Source organism: Pygocentrus nattereri, chromosome 16, assembly GCF_015220715.1.
Source record: "Pygocentrus nattereri isolate fPygNat1 chromosome 16, fPygNat1.pri, whole genome shotgun sequence".
NCBI classification, from domain to species: Eukaryota; Metazoa; Chordata; class Actinopteri; order Characiformes; family Serrasalmidae; genus Pygocentrus; species Pygocentrus nattereri.
The window spans coordinates 20,531,024-20,553,523 of NC_051226.1; the positions used below are offsets into that span (position 1 = coordinate 20,531,024).

Here is a 22,500-nt window from a genome sequence, read left to right on the forward strand (position 1 = left end):
CAAATCTGTTTACAAAAACAGTTCTTTAAAGAACCATCTTTTGTAGTTCTTCTATGGCAATGCTACAAAGATGCCCATTTGGCTTCTTTTTTTTTTTTAAATTATGAGTCCACACATACACATGGAAAGAGGTCAGTCTGTGCATAAAATTAAATCTCAAAATCAAACCGGTACCCATGACTCGAGACTTAATTCAATCAAGCCCAATTGGTAGTGCCAAATTTGAAACCCAAAGTCAATCCGATTCTGTTTGCTCAAACCAACAGAGATGAATAATCACAGACTGTTTTACATTGTTTTGTTACTAAGTGCCCGAGTTGATGCCACGCTGGGATAAACTGGTATTTTACACAGCTGGTATAATGCACTAACAGTGTATGTTATCAGTACATGTTAGTGGAATTGCTGATCAAACCTGCATCCACCATCCACTCTCAAAATGCTGGGCTAAATTTGCTCTCATTAAGACTGATGCTTGCAGAAATGCTTAACATACTTTAGGCAAGCTTAACAAGCAAGGAGAAAGATCCACTGTGACCTTTACACCAACAAAACATATGTCTCTAAGCAACCATGGTGTGACTATAACGGATGTTGTCTTGAACTTTAATTGAAAACAAATCCATGTAGGCATATTCCCCTCAATTAAAAAATAATGAACTGCATTAAAAAAACATTACAAAACAAACCTAAGCCTGACTTAAGAGAATTTTAAGAAGCCCCGTCAGGCTTCAGTTGGGTCACAGATCTCTAATCTAGACTCCTTGGGACTTTAAAAACTTCCTAGTTTATCTGATAAAGATTTTTAGAATATTTGAAAGACTAAGATGGTAAGTGTTCGTTTTTATAGTTTAGCCTTTAAAAAATGAACTAATCCTCAAGACAACTGGTAGATAACTCAATTACTAATATAATCAGTATTGACAACTCTTCTTTAAATCGCTCTCCATACCACCTTTGCGAGAAACAGCAAACTGCACTTTTTCCTCACTCTACTGGGGAGTTACTGGGCTGGTCAGAGTTGAAATGTATAAAGGCATGTATATGTTGCCAAGGGATTCAGGGTCAGTTAGCAGCCATCCAGACTCTTGCAGCAACCTCCTGCTGTCACAGAAGTACTGATAAAGCGGTAAAACTCAAAGCCATTCTTTCCTTCGACAGTTCACAGTCCATCTCCCCAGTCCAACTCCAGCCTCCACTTTACCCTCCTTCAACTCTTTCTCTCCATTTCGCCTCTTCTATTCCATCTCCCATCCTCATATTGCAAGCCAGGACTGCTTCAGGCTCTTCTACTCCCCCTCCCTTTCTCCCTCCCCTCCCTTCTCTCTCTCTCTCTCCTCCCTCTCGCTCTGCTTTCACTGTAGCAGACACGTTGCAGTCACACAGATACACACATACACTCCGCACACGCAGACACCGACTCCCATCCCTGCACCAAAAGCCACAAATCACACAACGCCTCAGCTCGAGTCTGGGAAGCAGAGAGAGGACAGCACAACAAAGCTCTGACTGGCAGCACGACCATGCGACGGCAACCTTTTCCCGGTATCTCTAGATGATGCTTTTGGAGTTAAAGCGCCTGGCTCCCTCGGACTCGTTTGTAGGATTGAAAGCAAAAAGGAGGCAGCGCTGGGAGGCTCCACGAAGTGCTCCATAAAGGAAAGTACGAGACAACGGGTGTTGAGCAGGGTGTACTGTCAGACTAGAGAGAACTAAAGCTCTCTCCTGAGAGGACTCAAAGAACCATGAAAAGGTTGGTAAATGTTTGCCTTTCTCCCATTTCTCTTGAGGAAGGTCTGCAGGCAAAACTGGAGAAAGCAGAACCATGCAAATGCCTCTAGACTAGAGTCAGACGTGCTACTGGATGGATTAATCACAGAGCGAACAACAGGGGCTGGGACAGCTCGAGGTGGGAACCATGCAGAGAAATTGGAGTTTCACAGATGTACCTTAAGTCAGTCTGGAAAGCTTGTGCAGCGTGCACAAACAAGTAGTTTCAGTCAGAGCCCACAGGGGCTGCTTGAAAGCTGCCCTAATTGGATTATTTGCTTTAATGCACCAGTTTTCAGGAAGATCCCATTAATTTCCAATCTCTGATGCTAACTTCACACGTATGGAGAAGAGGTCTTCTACCGCGTGGTTTCAATTCTGGGTGAAGGAGTGAAGTGAAGGATTAAAAGTGGTATTGCTGATGCATGTGGCTAAAGGACATGCAGTTAAGGGCCAGATTGAGATTCTGTTGTCACATGCCAGAGCAGCAAAACCAGGAGACATAGAAACAATCCCACTCAATGAATCACAGAACTCATTAAATACAGTTAATCTTTTTCCTCTTTACCAGCTCTACCTCTGCAGCCAGACTGATTGGATAGAAATTGCAACCAGCAGCCCCTTTGGTAGCAGGGGAAAGGTTTGAACAATGCTACAAAATCTGTAGGGCTTCATACAGTGATTTAGGATTTTTTATTTTTTTTGCATCAGTGGAGAATGAAGGGAATGATCTACCCTGAACGGATGAAAAAAAAAAATCCAGTAAACGGTCAAAACAATGTGTGAGGAGAAGCAATGATGAGCTGTGACCGTACGTGCAAAGTTAAAAACCCTGAGGATTACAGAGCTTGAATCAGGGAAAAAAAAACATTCAAGCTAATAATTATGTGACGGCGATCGGCTGATTGGTTTGATCATTCTTCTGGGATCAAGGGGCACGGATGTAATGAAATTCAATGAAGAGAGAAAAATCAATACTCCAGCACTACTGCCTGTGCCATTTTCTTCAGTGTTCCTTGCTGGGTTTTTATGCTTTTAAATACTGAGGAAACCAGTAGGACAATTCAGCTCCTTAAAAATGGGCAAAATATGGAACCTTTTTAAATCTTGATGCAGCACAGATATATCAGGTATGAGCAATCTCTATCTCTCATGCACATGCAGTTTTGGCAGGTGAAATTGCATGCCTCCACATGGTTGAAGGATACTGTTTGCAGGCCATTATGTTTACTCCTAAGCTAAATTACGCCCTGAGAAGTGATTTGTTACTAAAATCACTTTGAAGTTCAGAGACAGGCTTAATCTATGTCAAGGAAACCAGCCCTTCCTAAATAACCTCAAACCTGTTAACTGAATAAATTGAACTAATGATCAAGATAAACTAATGTTAGTCAATTGCACATGGTTATTCAGTGGATACACCACTGATGCTCGAGTTGAAGCCCCATTTTCTCTATTTCTTCCTCTCTCTAGCTAAAAAAAAAAAAAAAACTGCTTTGTGAGCGTGACAGTGGAGCCATTATGTAAGGCTCAAATGAGCAGAAATTAGAGTATTCCAAGTAACATAAAAATAGAGAGAAGCTTACAACACCATGCTATAATCTCATCAACAATAACATATTAACCCACTCAAGCATCCGCCATTAATGGTCAAAACTGCTGGTGTATAAGGAGCTGGAGGGCTTTAGTCACACTCCTGAAAGACAATCCAGCCTTGTTACACAACGCTATCTTGGATAGGATTGTTACACACTATGACACAGCACACAAACATACTCGCAGTCAGTTATGGATCAGGTTAATGGAGCGATCAGGCCACTGTAGGAAAGCAGCAGGCAGTAGAGAGTAGAGAACAAACAGAAGGACACAGAGCCAAAGTAAACAGACTTTGCCTGTGCCCACAGGTACAACATCAACCATCCGATCTCACATCCGCCAACGACAGAAGAAATGGGCCATTCATCACTGTGCTGTGGCAGATCACATGAGCCGTTGTCCCTGGTGACTACATAGGCTCTAGCTCTTACTCAGAATACATGGCAAAAGATTAAGTTCTTACTATGCTTGACTGGTACACGATAAATGCTTAGAAATTTAAGCAACTGTCTAAAGAATCCAGGTGAATCCATTAATCATGAGCGGTGGATATGAATAGCTAAGCTCTCCGGTGGTTCCACTGTGAATTGATACATAGTTAGATTAATCACGCAGGCCCTGGATGAGAAAGTTGGCACAACACCAAGACACCATTGTAATTAATGGACAACTGCATTTGTTCTGAGAATCCATGAATAGAAAAGCAGTAGGAAGAGCGCATGGATTCATCAATAGAAATAATTCAAATGTACAAGCCCAGGCAGAGAAAGAAAAAAAAAAAAAAAAAAAAAAAAAAAAAAAAAAAAAAGGTGGTGCTGCTTTAATAAGCTGTTTAATAATTTATTGGGTTTGACATCAATTCTACTGAAGTAATTCCAGTGCAGTGCTGTGATTTCTAGAGATGAAACAACTGACATTGTGGTTTCTCTTTTTGAACAGGTCTGTGGATAAATAAATCTACAATGCCAAGCCCAGGGCTGCTGTGGCCATCCATGATAAAGGACCCACAGCTACGACAACTCCATGACTCAAAATGTATCTGCCCCAAAACAGCACAACCTGGTCTTATGTCACCAGTGACTCTGCTGTGGTTGGGCCTGATGAGCCATGTGCTTCTCGGATACAGTCCAGGTGTGTTGGCTGGGGAGACATGGGGCATGGTGTCCATCTGCCCCTTCCACTGTGTGTGTCGGAACCTATCAGAGTCTCTAAGCACGCTCTGTGTAAACAAAGGACTGCTTTTTGTCCCACCAAACATTGATCGTCGCACTGTGGAGCTTCGTCTTGCTGATAATTACATCTTGGAGGTGGGAGGAGCTGACTTTGCCAACATGACAGGACTGGTGGATTTGACACTGTCACGCAACACCATCCATGCCCTACGGCCACTGGCCTTTGCTGATCTGGAAAGTCTACGTTCACTGCACTTGGACACTAACCGCTTGACTGTGGTGGGACCTCAGGACTTAACTGGCCTTCTTAATCTTCAGCATCTCTTCATAAACAACAACCAGCTTACTGAGGTCTCAGATGACGCTTTTGATGACTTCCTTCTAACACTGGAGGACCTGGACCTGTCATACAACAACCTCCGCCGGGTTCCATGGGAAGCAATTCAGAACATGGCCAGCTTAAGCACCCTCAATCTGGACCACAACCTTATAGACCAGGTTGCTGAGGGCTCTTTCAGTGAGCTCTACAAACTCTCCCGTCTAGACATGACTTCAAACAGGCTGCAGACACTTCCCCCTGATCCTCTGTTCTCCCGCTCACAGATCGGTGTGATCAGCCCCACACCCTACAATGCCATCATCAGCCTGAATTTCGGAGGGAACCCTTTGCATTGTAACTGCGAGCTGTTGTGGCTTCGGAGGCTGACACGTGAGGATGATATGGAGACTTGTGCCACACCTGTGCACCTTGCTGGACGTTACTTTTGGTCCATTCCAGAGGAAGAATTCACATGTGAACCTCCTCTCATCACCCGCAACACCAATAAGTTGTGGGTTCTGGAGGGGCAAAGGGCCACACTGAAGTGCCGTGCCATTGGTGACCCTGAGCCAGTCTTCCACTGGGTCTCACCAGATGATCGCATTGTAGCAAACTCCAGTCGAATCCGTTCATATTATAATGGAACCTTGGATTTTCTGGTGACTCGTGCTAGAGATGATGGAACTTATACCTGTATTGCCATCAATGCAGCTGGGGAGTCCACTGCCCAGGTGGACCTGAAAATCATCCCACTGCCTCACCGGGGCAATGGCACAGTCCCCCTCATTAACCCCAGAGACCCTGGTTCCTCTGATATCAGCAGTGGTAGAGGAGGGGCCGTAGGAGGGGTAGGAGTGGTAACAGTAAAGAATGTGACTGGAGGTGAGGGGGAGGATGGAACTGGCAGTGGTAACACTGGAACCGAGAGACTGGTGGCAGTTCTGGGAGTGACCTCTAACTCTGCTGAGGTGCGCTGGCACATGGGTAGAACTTCAACACCTTACTTAGTGTGGATGTACCAGATTCAATACAACAGCACAGCTGACGATGCACTTGTATACAGGTAAGAACATGTGTTTGTCTGAAGTGGTAGTACACACAGCACATGACCAGACAAAATCTCTTGATAAAGAGAAAACAGAAAAAAGAAGGGATGTCTGGATTACAGGGCTCAAATATTGATAAAAGAATAAAGCAGTGGGAAACGAGACAAAACTCCAAAGCAGAGGAGAGACAAATCGAGCCACAAGGCTTCAACAGATATACTGGGAGATATTTATAGTCAGGAGGAGGAGAAAGTAGAGTAAGAAAGGTCCTGCTGACTTCAGGGAAGAGAGAATGAATTCTTTAAAAGAGCACAAACTACACCGTCTACAACAGTGTCACAACCTATCAGGCTGACTGAAATGGATCTAAATGGAGGGAGAGAGGTAAGAGGGGGCAGTGAGACAAGGCGGGACACGATGGCAGGAAGAGGGCCATGGTATCCATTTATGTTAGTGCTGCTCAGAAAGGTAGAGGGAGTAATTCTTGATTAAAGGTTGCACAAACAAGCCAGTTTTGACAGTCTGCATGCTGCATCCTAGCAGGAACATGAACTCACTCTCTGCTGCCATTTTCTTTACTTATTCTTTTGTGTCCCTCAGCCAACCCTACCCCCTTAAAGGACTTCAGTCTCCAGCCTGTTGCACTTGATTGCTCTGTTGGAGTATAGGCAGGGGCACACAGGTACCCTACATATATGAAAAGTGAAACAGGATGCAGAACAAACCTGTGCTTTTTAAATAAGTTTGCCATTAAATCACATCATGGCACAATGGCTGAAAACAGCAGAGACTATACTGCATCATACAGTTGGTGTCCTATAATGGGAATCAATGCACAGTCAGAGGGAGGGGAGCACGTTTGTGTGACATGAATATATATATATATATATATATATATATATATATATATATATATATATATATATATAAATATATAGGGAGAGGGGGAAAGGATGAGGAAAGGGAAAAGGAAGAGCTATAAAAGGAGAAGTGAGGTGAAGCAAACCTCAGAGGTTCTCCTCTTCCATCAGTTATTCAGCAATGGAAGGCAAAGCAGGGAGATGAGTGGGAGGGTTGGCATATATCAATGGTAATGGATCTGTTACGAATGCTTAGCTCATCGACATGCAAATGTTCTCAGTCTGAACACCCAATGCCAGTCTGGACCAATAAATGACTTCCACAATACGCCATAATGACACTGGCCACATTTCATGCACCGCTGCATTGGTTGTTGACAGAGGAAATGTTCCCAAAATGGAGCTCTCTCTGGGTATTTTCTATTAGCCTTGGAAATACTGAAAAAAGCAGATGAACCCAGTTCATGAACCCAAGTTCCAATGAGGTGTGCTATTTTGAGAGGTGTATCTCAAGAACATGAAAGAGAAAAATCAGAGTACATGTATGTCTCAAATGCTATAATCATCTCATCAAAACAACAGATCAATGCTTATGTTTGATTAGGAGTTCAACAACTCAATGAGTGCTGGAATTCATAGCATTCAGCAATATAAATGCTCCGTTAAAAGTAAGACATTTATGATTATCATTATGACACATTTATGGTGAAGCTTGTAATTCTCAATTATTCATTCCATATTGAAATGTACGGGCATGGAGATACGCCTATGCAAAATCAGTCATTGATATGCAGTAAAGAGCTGGGCTCACAAACAAGAAGACACCAACTTGCATGTAAACACAGTCTTTGATAAATACACTGCTACATTCATTCAATGACAGTGCAAGCCTTTTTACTTAAGGGCTAGAGATCAAGGGAAGCACCAAGAAGTGTAGAAATTAAAGATCAAACGCAATAAATTCAACAAAAGTAGTTTGGCATATCTAAGGCAGGATGGCCAAAAAGGGCAGAGAGCAGACTGAAGCCAATATAGAGGAGATAAAAACTGCTCAAGGCCATTCTGCAATAGCTGGCAATTATCTCCCAGTGGTAAACGCCTGAATCTCGCGTAGCTATCCAGAGCACTTTCAATATGGGCTTGTATACCAATCTAGTCCAGTGGCCACAGTTGGAGTGATGCATTAAAGAGCTTCATATCGACTCCGTTTCAGCAGGAGCTAGAGGACAAAGTGATGATTTTGAGATAGCAAAGACTAGTGTAGGAGGGAGTCCTCCAGGCTAACAGCAAGAGAACACCGATAGATGTTCATTGCAAAAATCTCTTTGCTCGTCAGGCTGCCAATTCTCAAGCGCCTGTGATTTCCTCTGAATTTCCTCATTTTCACAGGCTTTTTTTTTTTTTTTGCAAGGTATTGATTTAGACCATTTCCACTATAAAAGAACAGCTCCGGTAGCTCCTACCTCTCGCAGACTAGCCATAATCATCATTAGCGTACTTGAGCTGTTCCTTATTGTATTTCTTTTAATTCATCTCACAGTCTTCTTAGCTTGATAAGATCCTCATTATGCTCTCTTTCGCTCCTCTCTCTCTCTGTCTCCTGGCAGGATCCTGCCACCTACCAGTACGAGTTTCCTGCTGAAGAACTTGGTCTCCGGTGCAGACTACAGCTTATGCGTCTTAGCCATATTTGACGATGGCATTTCCTCCTTGGCTACCACAAAAGTGTTGGGCTGCACCCAGTTCAGTACTAAAGAGGATTACCCAGAATGCCGCTCTCTGCAGGCTCACTTCCTGGGCGGCACACTGACTGTGATGGTGGGTGGGGTGGTGGTGGTAACATTGCTGGTTTTCACTGTGGCTATGATGGTGCGGCACAGAGTCTGTGGAGATTGTCGGGATGACGCCAACCTGTCGGGCGAGTTCTTGCCAGTCAAAGGTGTGGATGTTTATGCCCAGACCAACGGAAACAACAGTGTGATGATGGTGGCCGTGCCAAACGGGTTGCTCACTCAACAGACGAAAGCAGCACCGGCCAAAGCCAAGCACAAGGCGAAAGCCAAAAAGAACTCTGAGCCCCACTGTGGCCAGGGCATGGACATAGACCCAGGGAGGGAGAAATGCACCCTCCCGTTTACACCAGAGAGTGACAAAGTGACACTCTACTACTCCTCAGCTAAAACTTCACAAACCCTTCCCCAGTCTGGACATAAGGCTGTCAAGCATGAAGGCAGACTGAAGCATAGAAGGTCACTGGATAGGGACAGGGACAAAGATCAGGAGCAAGGCAAGAGGCAAGCCCTATCCTCCCTTGCCCAAGCTGGGCCAGAAGAAGGAGAGGGCAGCATGGACTTGGGGCCAGTAGAGACTCAGGTACTGGGGAAGCGAAGCAGCTCCTTCGACGCAGGCGACATCAGTACCACCACATGCTACAGCTACGCCAAACGCTTGAGTGTCATCTGGACCCGTCGAAGTCAGTCGCTGCATGGAATGCTGGTTCACTGCGCATCCACCACTAGTACGTCCAGTGCCAGCAGCGAGCAGTACGGCCATGCACTGACGCAGGGCTATCTGCACGCCTACGCCTCCAACAACTCCTCCAACTCCAACTCGAACTGTAGCATGGCTGCCAATCCCGGAGACCTGGAGGAGAGCGTGGTATAGAGACTGAAGCGAGACAGGAAATTGCTCCATGTTTAGCATGTACCAAGCAGATAACCATGCCATGCAAAATGTCAGAATGAGGACGCACAAAATGTTACCATACAAATGAAGGAAGGACACACTAAAAATTATAGTAATTTAAAAAAAAAAAAAGGAAAAGAATTGTCAAGAAAGAATGGTGTAATGAGGAGTTCTGTACACCACACAGAGTTGCCTATTATTTGGTGACCGCTATTATTCTGAGCCACTGTGAGGCCAAAATCAAAATCATAGGAAGACAAAGAACAAAGGAAAGGGGGCAGGATTTGGAGAAATGAGATTCACGGACCCGTTTGTTTGGTCGACAGCCTTGAAGCATGTGGGGATTACAACCTGGAGCTTCTGTTTCTACAAGATTAATTAACCAATTAATAAATTATTGAATAAATCAGCCACTATTTTATACCAATGTGACAGCTCTTGAATGCAAATGTGGGGCTTACCGAGAGGATAAGTATCAGAAAAACAAATGCTAAATCCAGACAGGGAGTGCATTATACACTAAAGTATGCTGCTGCAAGAAAGAAGCTCACTTTTATGGCTATTGATAAAGGAAGTTGAATGAATATAAATACCTTGTAAAGGTTTTCTTTTTTGTGGTCCTCTTGTGACTGAACATTAATTGAAAATGAACAGAAAGGAGTATTATGACTGAGAGCACTTATAATGGACCCATTTGTTCATGTGTATGTACCGTCATTCAATAACGGTTCCACTGGTCTGACATGCAAATTTGAGTGTTCTTATATGATCCTTTTTCTTCAGAACAATAAAACAAAAGGCTACAATGTTACACTGAGATTCTGAATTATGGAATAAAGTCACTATTTTTGAGATGCTCCATCTATTATGATAGGAATGTTTGCTAAAGGAAGCTTTGCATAAGTAATGACAGGTGGGAAATAATAGCAAAAACAAAGACAGCGCTTTCATTAGTCACTGCCTCACATGATATCTACAACCTCATATGAATATTAGACTGTGGGAAACAAACTTAATGACTGATGTGCTAACATAATTCTATTAGAGAGCTTTTCTTTACAGTACAGCACATTAACACAAATTTAATGATCGGCAAGCAGTAAAAAGATTTTACTCCCCTGACAGGAGAGATGAGATGCACACTACACTTTGAAAATTCTTTACTAGTGGCAAAGTTGACCAGCAAGGGAAGCACAAATGTCAAAATGAAAGAACAAATGGCTCGTTAAAAGTCCACAAAAAGGTTCTTCAGCCATCAGTCATGGTTTTATTGCCAAGCCTGTGTCATTTCCAGCCATATTTCTCCACTCGCTGTTACTGGCTAGATAAAGAATAGGGTTACTGACAGAGGACGACAGGCCTATGGCAAGAGTGTTTGTGCAACAGCTGATAGAAGAGAGGGACTGAGAATGGGCTGGAGACGGATGGCAGAGGCAAGGGCGGGCAAGAGGAGAGAGAGAGAGAGAGAGAGTTGCTGTGTGGAATAGAAATGGAGAGATCTAGCAGTGCAGCGGGGAGCCTTTACTCTGAGAGGGAGACTAGTTTACATGCCTCTTCACGCCGCAGACCACGTTAAGTGCTTTGTTATGATGTGCGGTTCTATTGCTGAAGCCCCAAGGAGCTAAATATAGGCAATGTGTGCGGTTGAGAATGGAGGGCATGATAAGGCCCCCACAGAAAAGAAGCTTCAATATACTACACACAAGAGCCCAAGGAAAGAAAGAAGGGAGCAGAAGGAGGTGAGGAGTAAGAAAAGAGGCGTTCCTCTTGGATTCTATATGTGCTGTCCTGGAGGATACTTCACAAAGCAGGATTTCTCAGTTTACTTGACAACATGAATGAAATTTACAATTTTTTTTTTTACCCCAAATATAGCTAATCAGCCAAGATACAATCGTTGTACAGAGTTGGAGCTGCAAGTCTAATGTAATTAACAAGTAATGGGAGCCTCTAATGTGTCTGCTAATTAGCATCATGCTAAATGCATCCATTAAATCATCATCAACCACTGAGTTGTTAAGAAATCTCAAAGACTTGCTTATGTGGTTTCTGACATTGCATGACCTACTGTTACCTGAAAAATGGACATTTGACAAAAGGATAAAAACATGTTTCAATGCTTTACTGATTAAAGCTTGGCCTGTCTAATAGATGATGAAATGAACATTCCTACTGGACAATCCTGACTTCTTTGTCTTGGGTTGTCCAGCTTTACTGAGAGATTTTACCCTCGTTGGCACATGCATGGTGAATGGATCATGTATGCTGGGCGACACGGAGCAGCCATGCAGACAGAGACAGCGCGTTCTTTATCTTTTTCTGGCTAGGAGAGTTCTTGGGCAGCTGCAACCACTGATCTCCAGTTCACTCTCTCACTCGCTCCATCCTTCTCTCTAGGCTCTTGACAGGCCTGTGGCTAGTGCTGCTCAACCCCACCAGCAGCTCCAGCCTCAGCAACTCCAACCACAATCTGAGGCTTCAAACTCAGCACAAGACAGACTGTACTTGCAGCAGTGCTACCAAGGGAATGCTTCTCACAACTGATATGCATTGTTCAGAAAATAACATGCACAAAAGGGCACAACTTTGCCCTTTTGGCTGTCATGCTGCATGTTCTGCCGAGAGTAGCTACAGACTCTACACCTAGAAGAAAATTTAAAGATCTTGCTAGCTCCTTTGTAGTTCAGGCTGAAGACATTTCATGAAATACAGTGGAAGGCATACTGAGTTAATTGGGACAGGTGGTGAATGTGCCATTAAAATTAACGTTGGTAGAGAGACTGTACTTTGAGGAGTACCCAGCTCTTAAAACTTGTCTTAAGAATAGGCAGAAAGCTGCCGAGTGTGTTTGGACTTCTCTCAGCCAGAAAGGTCATGATGTACCTGCTCTTTCTCCAATTTAAGCTGAAAATGGATGGTGTGCTTGTGTGAGAAGGCAACTTAAGAAAGCTTTAAGGAGCAAATCACATCTATGAATTTCTAACTGCCACTGTCTCCACCCCCCTCTGCCAGCAGAGAATTACCCAATAACCTCTGCCTGCTCCCTCCATAGTCTTTTTTGTCTCTCCTTTGCACGCACTCTTTCTGCTGTTATCCGGGCTCACCCCCTCCCAACGGGACGGGGAAGAGTGTGGGAGTCTGACAGGAGCTTTCCTGATCGAGGTTCAGGCTGTCAAACCCTGTGCTCCCTGCCGCCCTCTTCACCACCCCCCTCCAATCAGTGCCAGAATCCCTCGTTCTGAACAAGCCTCAGCTGCCAGCACAGGAGCAGCACTAAGTAATACCTCTTAAAGCTTGTGAGGCCTGCAATTTTCATGCACACTCTTTGTTCACAATCTTTTGATTCCATTCCCTCCCTTTCCCTCCTTTTTTCTTCATACTGGTGACTGGAAAGAGGGACAGAACAGCTCAGATCTCCCAGGTGGAGAAACCCCAGATCACAAAACTTTTACAACTATTCAGCTGACAAGTGGCCCAAATCAAATTTTTTTTCTTCATACATTGTGTATAATGTATTATCTGCGTGGAGGTGTGAACTTCATATGTGGTACTGAAATATAGGTCCGATTTTCATATGTGGTACTGAAATATGATACATATCCACTCATTCTAAACAGCCAGATTGGAATTCATGCGACTTTTACATCAATACAACAATTACAACAATTCATTCATTTCGCCCTGCTGAGACCTCAAACATTTGGGATGTTTCCGTACAAAAAAAAATTAAGAGACTCCAAAAAAGTGGCTGAAGCTGGCCATAGGAGAACGAGGCAGCAGCGTAAAAGAAAGGCTGAAAGTAAAGTTTAAAGAATCCAAAGGCCACAAATCAAAGAAGTGACTGTGCCCTTTTTACAGCGATCATGAACACATTCTGGGTGATGAGCCCAGCTGTTAGTCAATGAAGCTTCACGATGATTCCTGTGACGTTGGTGTAGATAAAACTGAAAGCTCCAGGAGCGACTGGTATTCACTGGCAGTGACGATTGTTTACCTCAGGATGAGCATGCCTTGTAAAGCAACGTGAAGCATTGTTCCTTTGCACATGCAGGTCAGTTTAGGAGCGTGATGAGACTAAAGTCAAAGATTACATTTAAAAGATAATGTGAATAGCAAAAAAAAATAAAATTATTTGGTGAGAAAATCAGATTTTGGCCACTTTCACCTGCTGTGTAAACGTAGCCTATGTCAATGGGCACACCAAATGAATCCATGTAGAAGAGCAGCAATAATGCCCCAAGCTCTAGCTCCATGCCTCACTGATTTCCAGAAAAGCGATATGATGACTGAGCGGCACTGGCCTGAACAAGGTCAGTCAGAACGAAGAATGAAGTTACACTCGACCGTGCACAGCAGGGAGCTTCCAGCAGGTTCAAAGAGACAGAGTGTACCAACAAACATCAGCAATGCAGCAATGCAGACCCTGCCACCTCCATAGAAACAAAGTGAGTTGTCACTAGTGGTCTTAAGAGAACTGTTTTGTTAGCAGAAGACTGCTGTAGGAGCACGAATAGAAAGTGTTTCATATAACTGCTGAGGGACTGGCTCTTTCTACACCAGAAAGATGCCAACCTTCCCTGAGGTAATAACAGTGTATATTTGGGTCTGCTTCTTTATTCAATCTCCCATATTCACTTTAGCAGAAGATTGCACTTCTTTTTCTTTGTTTCTTTTCTGTTCTCCACTTTCCCCACAGTTCTTCGGGCTGCTCCATCGCAGCTGGATTTCCATCACTCTCTGTCTGACACCTCTGTGGAGAGATCTCTCTCTCTCTCTCTCTCTCTCTCTTCCATTCAAATCCAATCTGGCCTCTGGGCACACAGCATGGCCCACCTTCCTGACAGTGATGTGTAATGCCTTAGTATCGTACAAGAGCAGCCTTCCTCTCAGAGAGGAGAGGAGCCATGGAGGGTGAGAGCATGGGGGAGAGAAAGAGTGAGAGAGAGCAGGCAAAAGCGTGAGGTGAATGATGACGATAAGCGGCCCTGCCATGGAATCCCTCAGATCCCTGCAGTGTGATGCTAACACAGCTCAAGCCTTTGAAGCAGGCAAGACTGCACCAAAGATAAGAACGATGAGGGGAAATATTCATGCCTTTGTTAAAATTCATATTGCAGTTTATCAGAGAGCTCTGAAAGGAAGCTTTGGTTGATTCTTGACATCTCTCTCTTTAGTTACTCTCGGGATTTCTGATGCAGGTTGCTGGCGCGGACCTGACCCCTAATCCCTGCCTTTCTTGCTCTCCTTTGAAAGTGAGTCATACCTGCTGGAACTAAGATTGCAGTTCTCCACTTCAGACTCTCATCTAAAATCATCCAGGCAGGATGGGGCCAAGCAAAGTTGCTGGTGTTTGTGAGTTAATCTAGATGGCAACATTGCCTACATAATCCATGGCAATATTGCCTACATAATCCATGTAATTATCAAAAACCACATATGTAGGGGGTGTACAGTGTGAAGTCATTGAAAACGTGTGATTTATGTTTCTCACAGAAAAAGAGCAAATGCCAAGGAATCAGGCTGAAATAATAATAAATTACATCATTTTTATTCTATTGGTTAACAGTGAAAATGGGTCCCACAGACCCAAACACCTCACAAGGGTTAAATTGCTTACCTGTCCAGCAATTCCAAGCTTCATACCTTATACTTGAGTCAAAAAAGAACATAAATCAAATGTATCTGCGACAAAAAGTTTTCAAAATGAAACAATATAACCCTCTAACCTAGACACAATAACCAATGCTTTTTGTGTACTTTACATCATTTTAACCACTCGCCTGTTTTATTTTCCACACAGTCAAAGGCCACAGGGTAATTTATGCCACTGAAACACAAACCCAGCACTTATACCTGCAGAAATGTTATATACAATTTTAAGTGTGCAGCTTGCACTTCAAACTGGAAGACAGCGAGAGAGATCTGAAAGCTCAATTACTGGGATATATGTCAAAGCATTATACAGAAAATGGTATTTCAATCTTTACGAAACTCAAAAGCGGACACCAAATTGCCTGCCCTGTCAGCCAAAGAAAAGGAGCCAAAAAGAGGCAAGGTATCTAGCTAACCCAAACTTTATCTTTTAAATTTGACAAGTCATTTTTGTCACTCAAGTAACTCATGTTTTCTACGGTAATGATGAAGACATAATCATAACTTTTATATGATGGATAACACATGCATTATAGCACACTGTTACTTTTGCATAAGGTCGGACAGCAGTACAGGAATCCTGAAATTCACACTCGACATCACATTTCATTCATATGAATGCCTTCAAATTCCTGACCTGATCCACTGTAGATGCCTGGGCTTATTTTCAATGTTGTACAATCCGAGACTGGAACATTATCGACAAGGTCAATGATATAAAACTATCAAGTATTTTCATTCCCAATTTTTTGTCTACATTTTATGTCCAACATAGAGTGAGTCAGGGACTTCACCTGGAGGGGGCACCAATTCTCCTATAGCGTTGCACTTATGTGTGAACAGGCAGCAAAAAAATATAAATGAATAAAATACAAGCATGACTGAAAGCTTGTATAGAATTCCCGGAGTATTTTCTCAAAACAAAATGTAGTCAACATATGCAAGTCTGACATGGCGTCGCACAGAAGCACAGCCTGCATGGTCAAGCATCTGAAAACATCCCGGTGCTGATTTTGAAAACTCTCCAGCAGCACAATCAACAAACAAGTAGCTTTCCTCATTCCCAAGCCTGTGTTCTCACAAACTACTATTCTCTCAGGATGCATAGTTTGAATTGTAAGTGATTTGTTAGAATGTGCCAACACTGTTACCCTTACCAAAATTACCACGGCTCACAAGATTAAATTACTCGTCACTGGAATTCCACTTTTTCATACACAGCTCAACTGAAATAATATTCAATATATATTTACAATATAGTGATAAAATATCAGCAGATTAGCAAGTTAAAATGTTATACCCATTAAACCACAGACAGCCTAAACTGCAATATCATTGTTTATATCATTTATTTTTCATTTACAGTAGCTAAACATTTAAGCCAATTAATCAATTATTTGTTAATAAATGTGAGGATGTGAGAAATATAATTCTTGCTCTCCACAAAGATGGCCTAGGCTATAAGAAGACTCAACACCCTGAAACTGAGCTATAGTACAGTGGCCAAGGTCATACAGCGTTTTTCCAGGACAGTGTTCCTGTGTTCCACTCCAAACAGGCCTCGCAAGGGTTGACCAAAGAAGTTGAGTCCACGTGTTCAGCATCATATCCAGAGGTTGGAAGCAAAAAATAGACATGAGTGCTGCCAGTACTGCTGCAGAAGTTGAAGAAGTGGGAGGTCAGCCTGTCAGTGCTTAGACTATATGCCACACAATGCATCAAGTCATTCGGCATGGCCGTCATCCCAGAAGGAAGCCTCTTCTGAAGCTGACATGCAAGTAAGCCCGGAAAACGTTTGCTGAAGACAAGCAGTCCAAGAATATTGTATACTGGATCCTTGTCCTGTGGTCTGATGAGACCAAGATAAACTTGTTTGGCTCAAATACTGTCCAGAATATGTGCACCCTGGTGAGGAGTACCAAGACAACTGTCTCTTGACTACAGTCAAGCATGGTGGTGGTAGCACCACAGTCTGGAGCTGCATGAGTGCTGCTGGCACTGTGGAGCTGTGGTTCATAGAGAGAAACATGAATTCCAACATGGACTGTGACATTCTGAAGCAGAGCATGATCCCCTCCCTTTGTAAAAAACACACTGTATGGCAGTTTTCCAACATGATAATGACCCCAAATACACCTCCAAGATGACAACTGCCTTGCTGAAGGTAAAGGTGATTGACTGGCCAAGTATATCTCCAGACGTAAACCCAATTGAGCACCTGTGGGGCATCCTCAAGCAGAAGGAGGAGTGCAAGGTGTCTAACATCCACCAGCTCTGATGTCATCATGGAGGAGTAGAAGATTCCAGTAGCAACCTGTACAACTCTGGTGAATTCCATGCCCAAGACAGTGCTTCCTATCTATCCATCCATCTTATACACACATATACATACACACACACACACACACACACACACACACACACAGTGGGACTAAGTATTTAGGCAAGTTCTCCTACTTAGAAAGATGAGAGAGGTCTGTAATTTTCATCATGGGTACACTTCAACTATGAGAGACAATGAGGAAAAAAAATCCAGGAAGTCACATTGTAGGATTTTTAAAGAATTTATTTGTAAATTATGGTGGAAATTAAGTATTTGGTCACCCACAAACAAGCAAGGTTTCTGGCTCTCACAGACCTGTAACAACTTCTTTAAGAAGCTCTTCTGTCCTCCATTCGTTACCTGCATTAATGGCACCTGTTTGACCTTGTTATCTGTATAAAAGACACCTGTCCACAGCCTCAAACAGTCAGACTCCAAACTCAACCATGTCCAAGACCAATGAGCTGTCGAGGGACACCAGGAAGAAAATTTTAGACCTGCACCAGGCTGGGAAGAGTGAATCTACAATAGGCAAGCAGGTTGGTGTGTAAATCAACTGTGGGAGCAATTGTAAGAAAATGGAAGATATACAAGACCATTGATAATCTCCCTCGATCTGGGGTCCACGCAAGATCTCATCCCGTGGGGTCAAAATGATCATGAGAACGGTGAACAAAAATCCACAGGAGGGACCTAATGAATGACCTGCAGAGAGCTGGGACCTCAGTAACACACTACGCAGAGAGGGACTCAAATCCTGCAGTGCCAGGCATGTCACCCTGCTTAAGCCAGTACATGTCCAGGCCCATCTGAAGTTTGCTAGAGAGCATTTGGATGATCCAGAAGAGGATTGGGAGAAAATAATGTGGTCAGATGAAATCAAAATAGAACTTTTTGGTAAACACTCAACACATCATTTTTGGAGGAAGAAGAATGCCGAGTTGCATCCCAAGAACACCATACCTACTATGAAGCATGGGGGTGGAAACATCATGCTTTGGGGCTTTTTTTTTTATGCAAAAGGGACAGGAGGACTGATCCGTGTTGAGCGAAGAATGACTGGGGCCATGTATCGTGAGATTTTAAGCCGAAACCTCCTTCCATCAGTGAGCGAATTGAAGATGGAACGTGGCTGGGTCTTCCTGCATGACGATGATCCCAAACACACCGCTCGGGCACTAAAGGAGTGGGTCCGTAAAAAGCATTTCAAGGTACTGGAGTGATCTAGCCAGTCTCCAGACCTCAACCCCATAGAAAATTTGTGGAGGGAGTTGAAAGTCCGTGTTGCCCAGCGACAGCCCCAAAACATCACTGCTCTAGAGGAGATCTGCATGGAGGAATGGGCCAAAATACCAGCTACAGTGTGTGCAAACCTGGTGAAGACTTACAGGAAACGTTTGACGTCTGTCATTGCCAGCAAACGTTATGTTACAAAGTATTGAGTTGAACTTTTGTTCTTGACCAAATACTTATTTTCCACCATAATTTACAAATTAATTCTTTAAAAATCCTACAATGTGATTTCCTGTTTTTTTTTTCTCATTGTCTCTCATAGTTGAAGTGCAGCTATGATGAAAATTACAGACCTCTCATCTTTCTGAGTATATATATATATATATATATATATATATATACACACACACATATACACACACACACACACACTTCTGACCTTGACAGTGCCCGTGCTTGAAGTATAGTTTGCAGTACAGCACCAATTCCATGCCTTTCCGTGCTTCCATAACAGTTAATGAATGACTACTGATGTACTTTTGCTAGCATACTGAAAAAAATCAAATCACATGACATGTTTAGCAGAAGTTAGACTTATTCATACACAGCTCAAGGAAGTCTTTAAGGTCACAGCTGGTAAGCTTTGTGTCTTTGAAGGTTTGAGTAACAGAGGCTGCTCTTTCAGATGGGCATTTGAGCTAAGTACAGTGCAGCAGTAGTTGGAGATGGTGATAACTCATGGGGTCCTGCACAAGTTCTCTTCTCCTTAGTGAACTTTGTTACAACACTAGTTGATGCAAATTTGTTAGTTTGTTGACAAAACAGTAGCTAATCCTAATAATCGGTCAAAAATCAAACAAAATAGCTCAATTTGAATAGTATACACCTCAATTGGAATAGTTTAGTCCAATTACGGCCATTCGGAATACAATAGGTGCGTAATATAACGAGGTGCGTAATCCTGTAAACTGTTAAATAAAAGAGTAATAGCCATGTAGGCACCTCTATTTGATTACATTACCTATGGGAATGTTTAACTACATTCTGCTTATGTGCATTCACAACAAAGAGAAAGTTTTGAATGTTCCACATGGCAGGGGCAGAAAATGGTCTGCAGAGGAGACAAAGTTTATGATTTGAACTTCAAAAGACAGTGGTGAGACTGCTTATGTGTCTCAGAACATGAAGTCTTTCTTTTATCCATTTTTAATACATGAAGTATATTTTCCTCAGTCTGACATAATTTTAGAGTAATTAAAAACAAGCACACCAGCTGAAAACTCATAAGCTAACACACTACTGCTCATCTCACGCAGACCGGACACGTGATGCTCGTTGTCATAGTAACGCCTACACTAAGTGATGCTCTACGCATACACGTAATTCTGGATAGCCAACATCAGCTAGAACAGATCGACTAATCACAGCTGCACTACCTCTGCATGTCTGTAACAATATGTCCTTGGTAATGTTAAGGCATTTGTATTTTTCTTGTAGCAAAGTATAGTGTAGGCCTACTTACTAATTTATAAACAAAAAGTATTGCACTTTACAGCCCTGTTAGAACTAAACAGTGTTTCACCTGTTTATTTATTCCTGACATTCCATGACAACAAATATCCCAATAGTGATTCAAGACTGATTTTCTCTTGCCTTTTCCTGGTGCAATGAATACCCAAACAGTGATTTCAGTTCTCAAATACTGACATTTGGTGTCTCACATCCAGATGCATGGCTTTGTTTGAGGGACTGAAAAAAGTCAAATGAATTTAATACTAGAATGTACTTTAAGAATACTAAGAAACAGAGAAAAAGAAAAGGGCAAGGAGAGAGAGAAAAGGACATGAAAAGCATTCCATCTAGACCTCCATCTGTAGCTAGGCTTATAAATTCTCTGTGACCTTGCTTGAGCTGCTCAGCGAGAAGTCCTTGAAAGAAGAGAGGAGAGTTTGACAAGTTGTGCTGTGGCTGCGATCCACACAGTTACGCGTTGGCTGGCTAGCGATGGGCAGCTTACCTGGACATGACAGAAGGAGGGGATCTGTGGTTATGCATGTGTGTTTGATGATCTTCTCCAGCCTGCTAATAGTGGTTCCCTCAATAATCTCCTTCTCCTTGACTTAAGTGCAGCATTTGGTATTGTTAATCATGATGTTCACATTTCTCGTCTTTTCTCTATTGGCATCACTGACACAGCCCTACAGTGGTTCAGGTCATATCTTAGACAGACACCAGTTTATTACACTAGGCCCACAGAAGTCCTCCTCCTCTCCTGTTAGATATGGTGTCATGCAGGGCTCAGTTCTTGGACCCCTACTTTTCTTAATATACATTTTAACCCTTGGGCAGATCATTCGTAGCAATGGCCTAAACTTCCATTGTTATGCTTCCATATGTTATACACACACACCCTCAGATTCCCCTCCCAGTACACTAATAATAATAATAATAATAATAATAATAATAATAATAATAATAATAATAATAATTTGAACTTATATAGCACCTTTACACAAAACTCAAGGTCGCTTTACAAAATGCATATCACATTACACAAGGCCCGAGGAAGATGCAGGAGAAAAATGAAGGAGAAAAAGATGAGATTTCAATAAAGATTTGAAGTGAGAAAGAGAAGAGGTACAGCGAAGAGAGAGAGAGGCAGAGTGTTCCAGAGCAAGGGGGCCACAACACTGAAGGAACGACCACCCATAGAGCTGAGCCTGAACCTAGGGACCACTAGAAGGCCTGCTTCCGAAGACCTGAGGTTACGAGTGGGCTTGTAGGGTATTAGAAGGTCGAGTAAGTATGCAGGAGCCAGGCCATGAAGTGCCTTGAATGTGAGAAGTAGAATTTTATAGTGAATACGTAAAGTAATGGGCAGCCAATGAAGCACTATTTGTAACAACCTAAGTGACTTAGCGGGGAGCCCATAGAGCAATGAGTTACAACAGTCCAGGCGAGAAGTAACAAAAGCATGGACCAGAGACTCAGCTGCAGCCGGGGACAGTAAAGGACGGATACGTGAAATATTGCGAAGGTGGAAAAATGCCGACCTAGACAGAGACTTGATGTGCGGTTAAAAAGACAAAGAAGGGTCAAAAAGAACACCTAGGTTTCGGACAGTGACAGATGGAGTGATTGTAATATCATTTACAGTGAGAGCAAGATTTTTGAGAGCGTTAACAGTGGACTTGGAGCCAGTAACTATAAACTTGGTTTTGTGTGCATTTAAAGAAAGAAAATTTGCCCTAAGCCAGGAGTTCAGGTCAATAAGACATCTATTTAACTGGGGTGGGGGAAACAGTGCTGCTGGTTTGAAGCTGAGATAGATCTGAGTATCATCAGCATAGCAATGAAAATGTAAATTGTGACTACGAAAAATATAACCGAGGGGGAGAATATAGATTATAAAAAGGAGGGAACCAAGGACGGAACCCTGAGGGACACCATATTCAATGGGCACTGTGTCAGACGTATGGTTCCCAATTGAAATAAACTGAAGCCTGTTAGTCAGATACGAGTGGAACCATGATAGTACGGTTTCAGAGAGACCAATCTCAGTGAGCCTAGTTAAAAGAACATTGTGATTTACTGTGTCGAAAGCAGCAGTGAGATCAAGAAGCAAAAGAATGGAGATGCAACCTGTATCCGCGGAAAGGAGAAGGTCATTTAGGACACAGAGAAGAGCAGTCTCGGTGCTATGATGCAAACGAAAACCAGATTGAAATTTTTCAAATAAATCATTAGTGTTAAAAAAAATGGATTGTATTTCTGATCTAAAGCTCTGGATGCATAATAACTCTCATGCTTAACACTGATAAAACTTACTGGTTGACCCTAAACA

General features: G+C 42.8%; 2 protein-coding genes across 5 annotated transcripts in view; one reads left to right on the forward strand and one right to left on the reverse strand.

Annotated features, from left to right (window-relative positions):
• Positions 1-22,500, reverse strand: part of pcxa (pyruvate carboxylase a) — a 188,453-nt gene that overhangs the window by 49,727 nt on the left and 116,226 nt on the right. The gene's annotated exons all lie outside the window — the stretch shown is intronic.
• lrfn4a (leucine rich repeat and fibronectin type III domain containing 4a) lies at positions 1,373-10,259 on the forward strand. 3 transcript variants are annotated; one of them, XM_037546277.1, is made up of 3 exons: positions 1,373-1,909; positions 4,306-5,920; positions 8,371-10,259. In XM_037546277.1, the coding sequence occupies exons 1-3, from the start codon at positions 1,762-1,764 to the stop codon at positions 9,425-9,427; spliced, it is 2,820 nt and encodes a 939-aa protein (XP_037402174.1). In that variant the 5' UTR covers positions 1,373-1,761; the 3' UTR covers positions 9,428-10,259. The 3 variants fall into 3 exon arrangements, with proteins under 3 accessions (XP_037402174.1, XP_017573857.1, XP_017573855.1); XM_017718368.2 differs by having other exon boundaries at positions 1,373-1,753; XM_017718366.2 differs by having other exon boundaries at positions 1,766-2,900.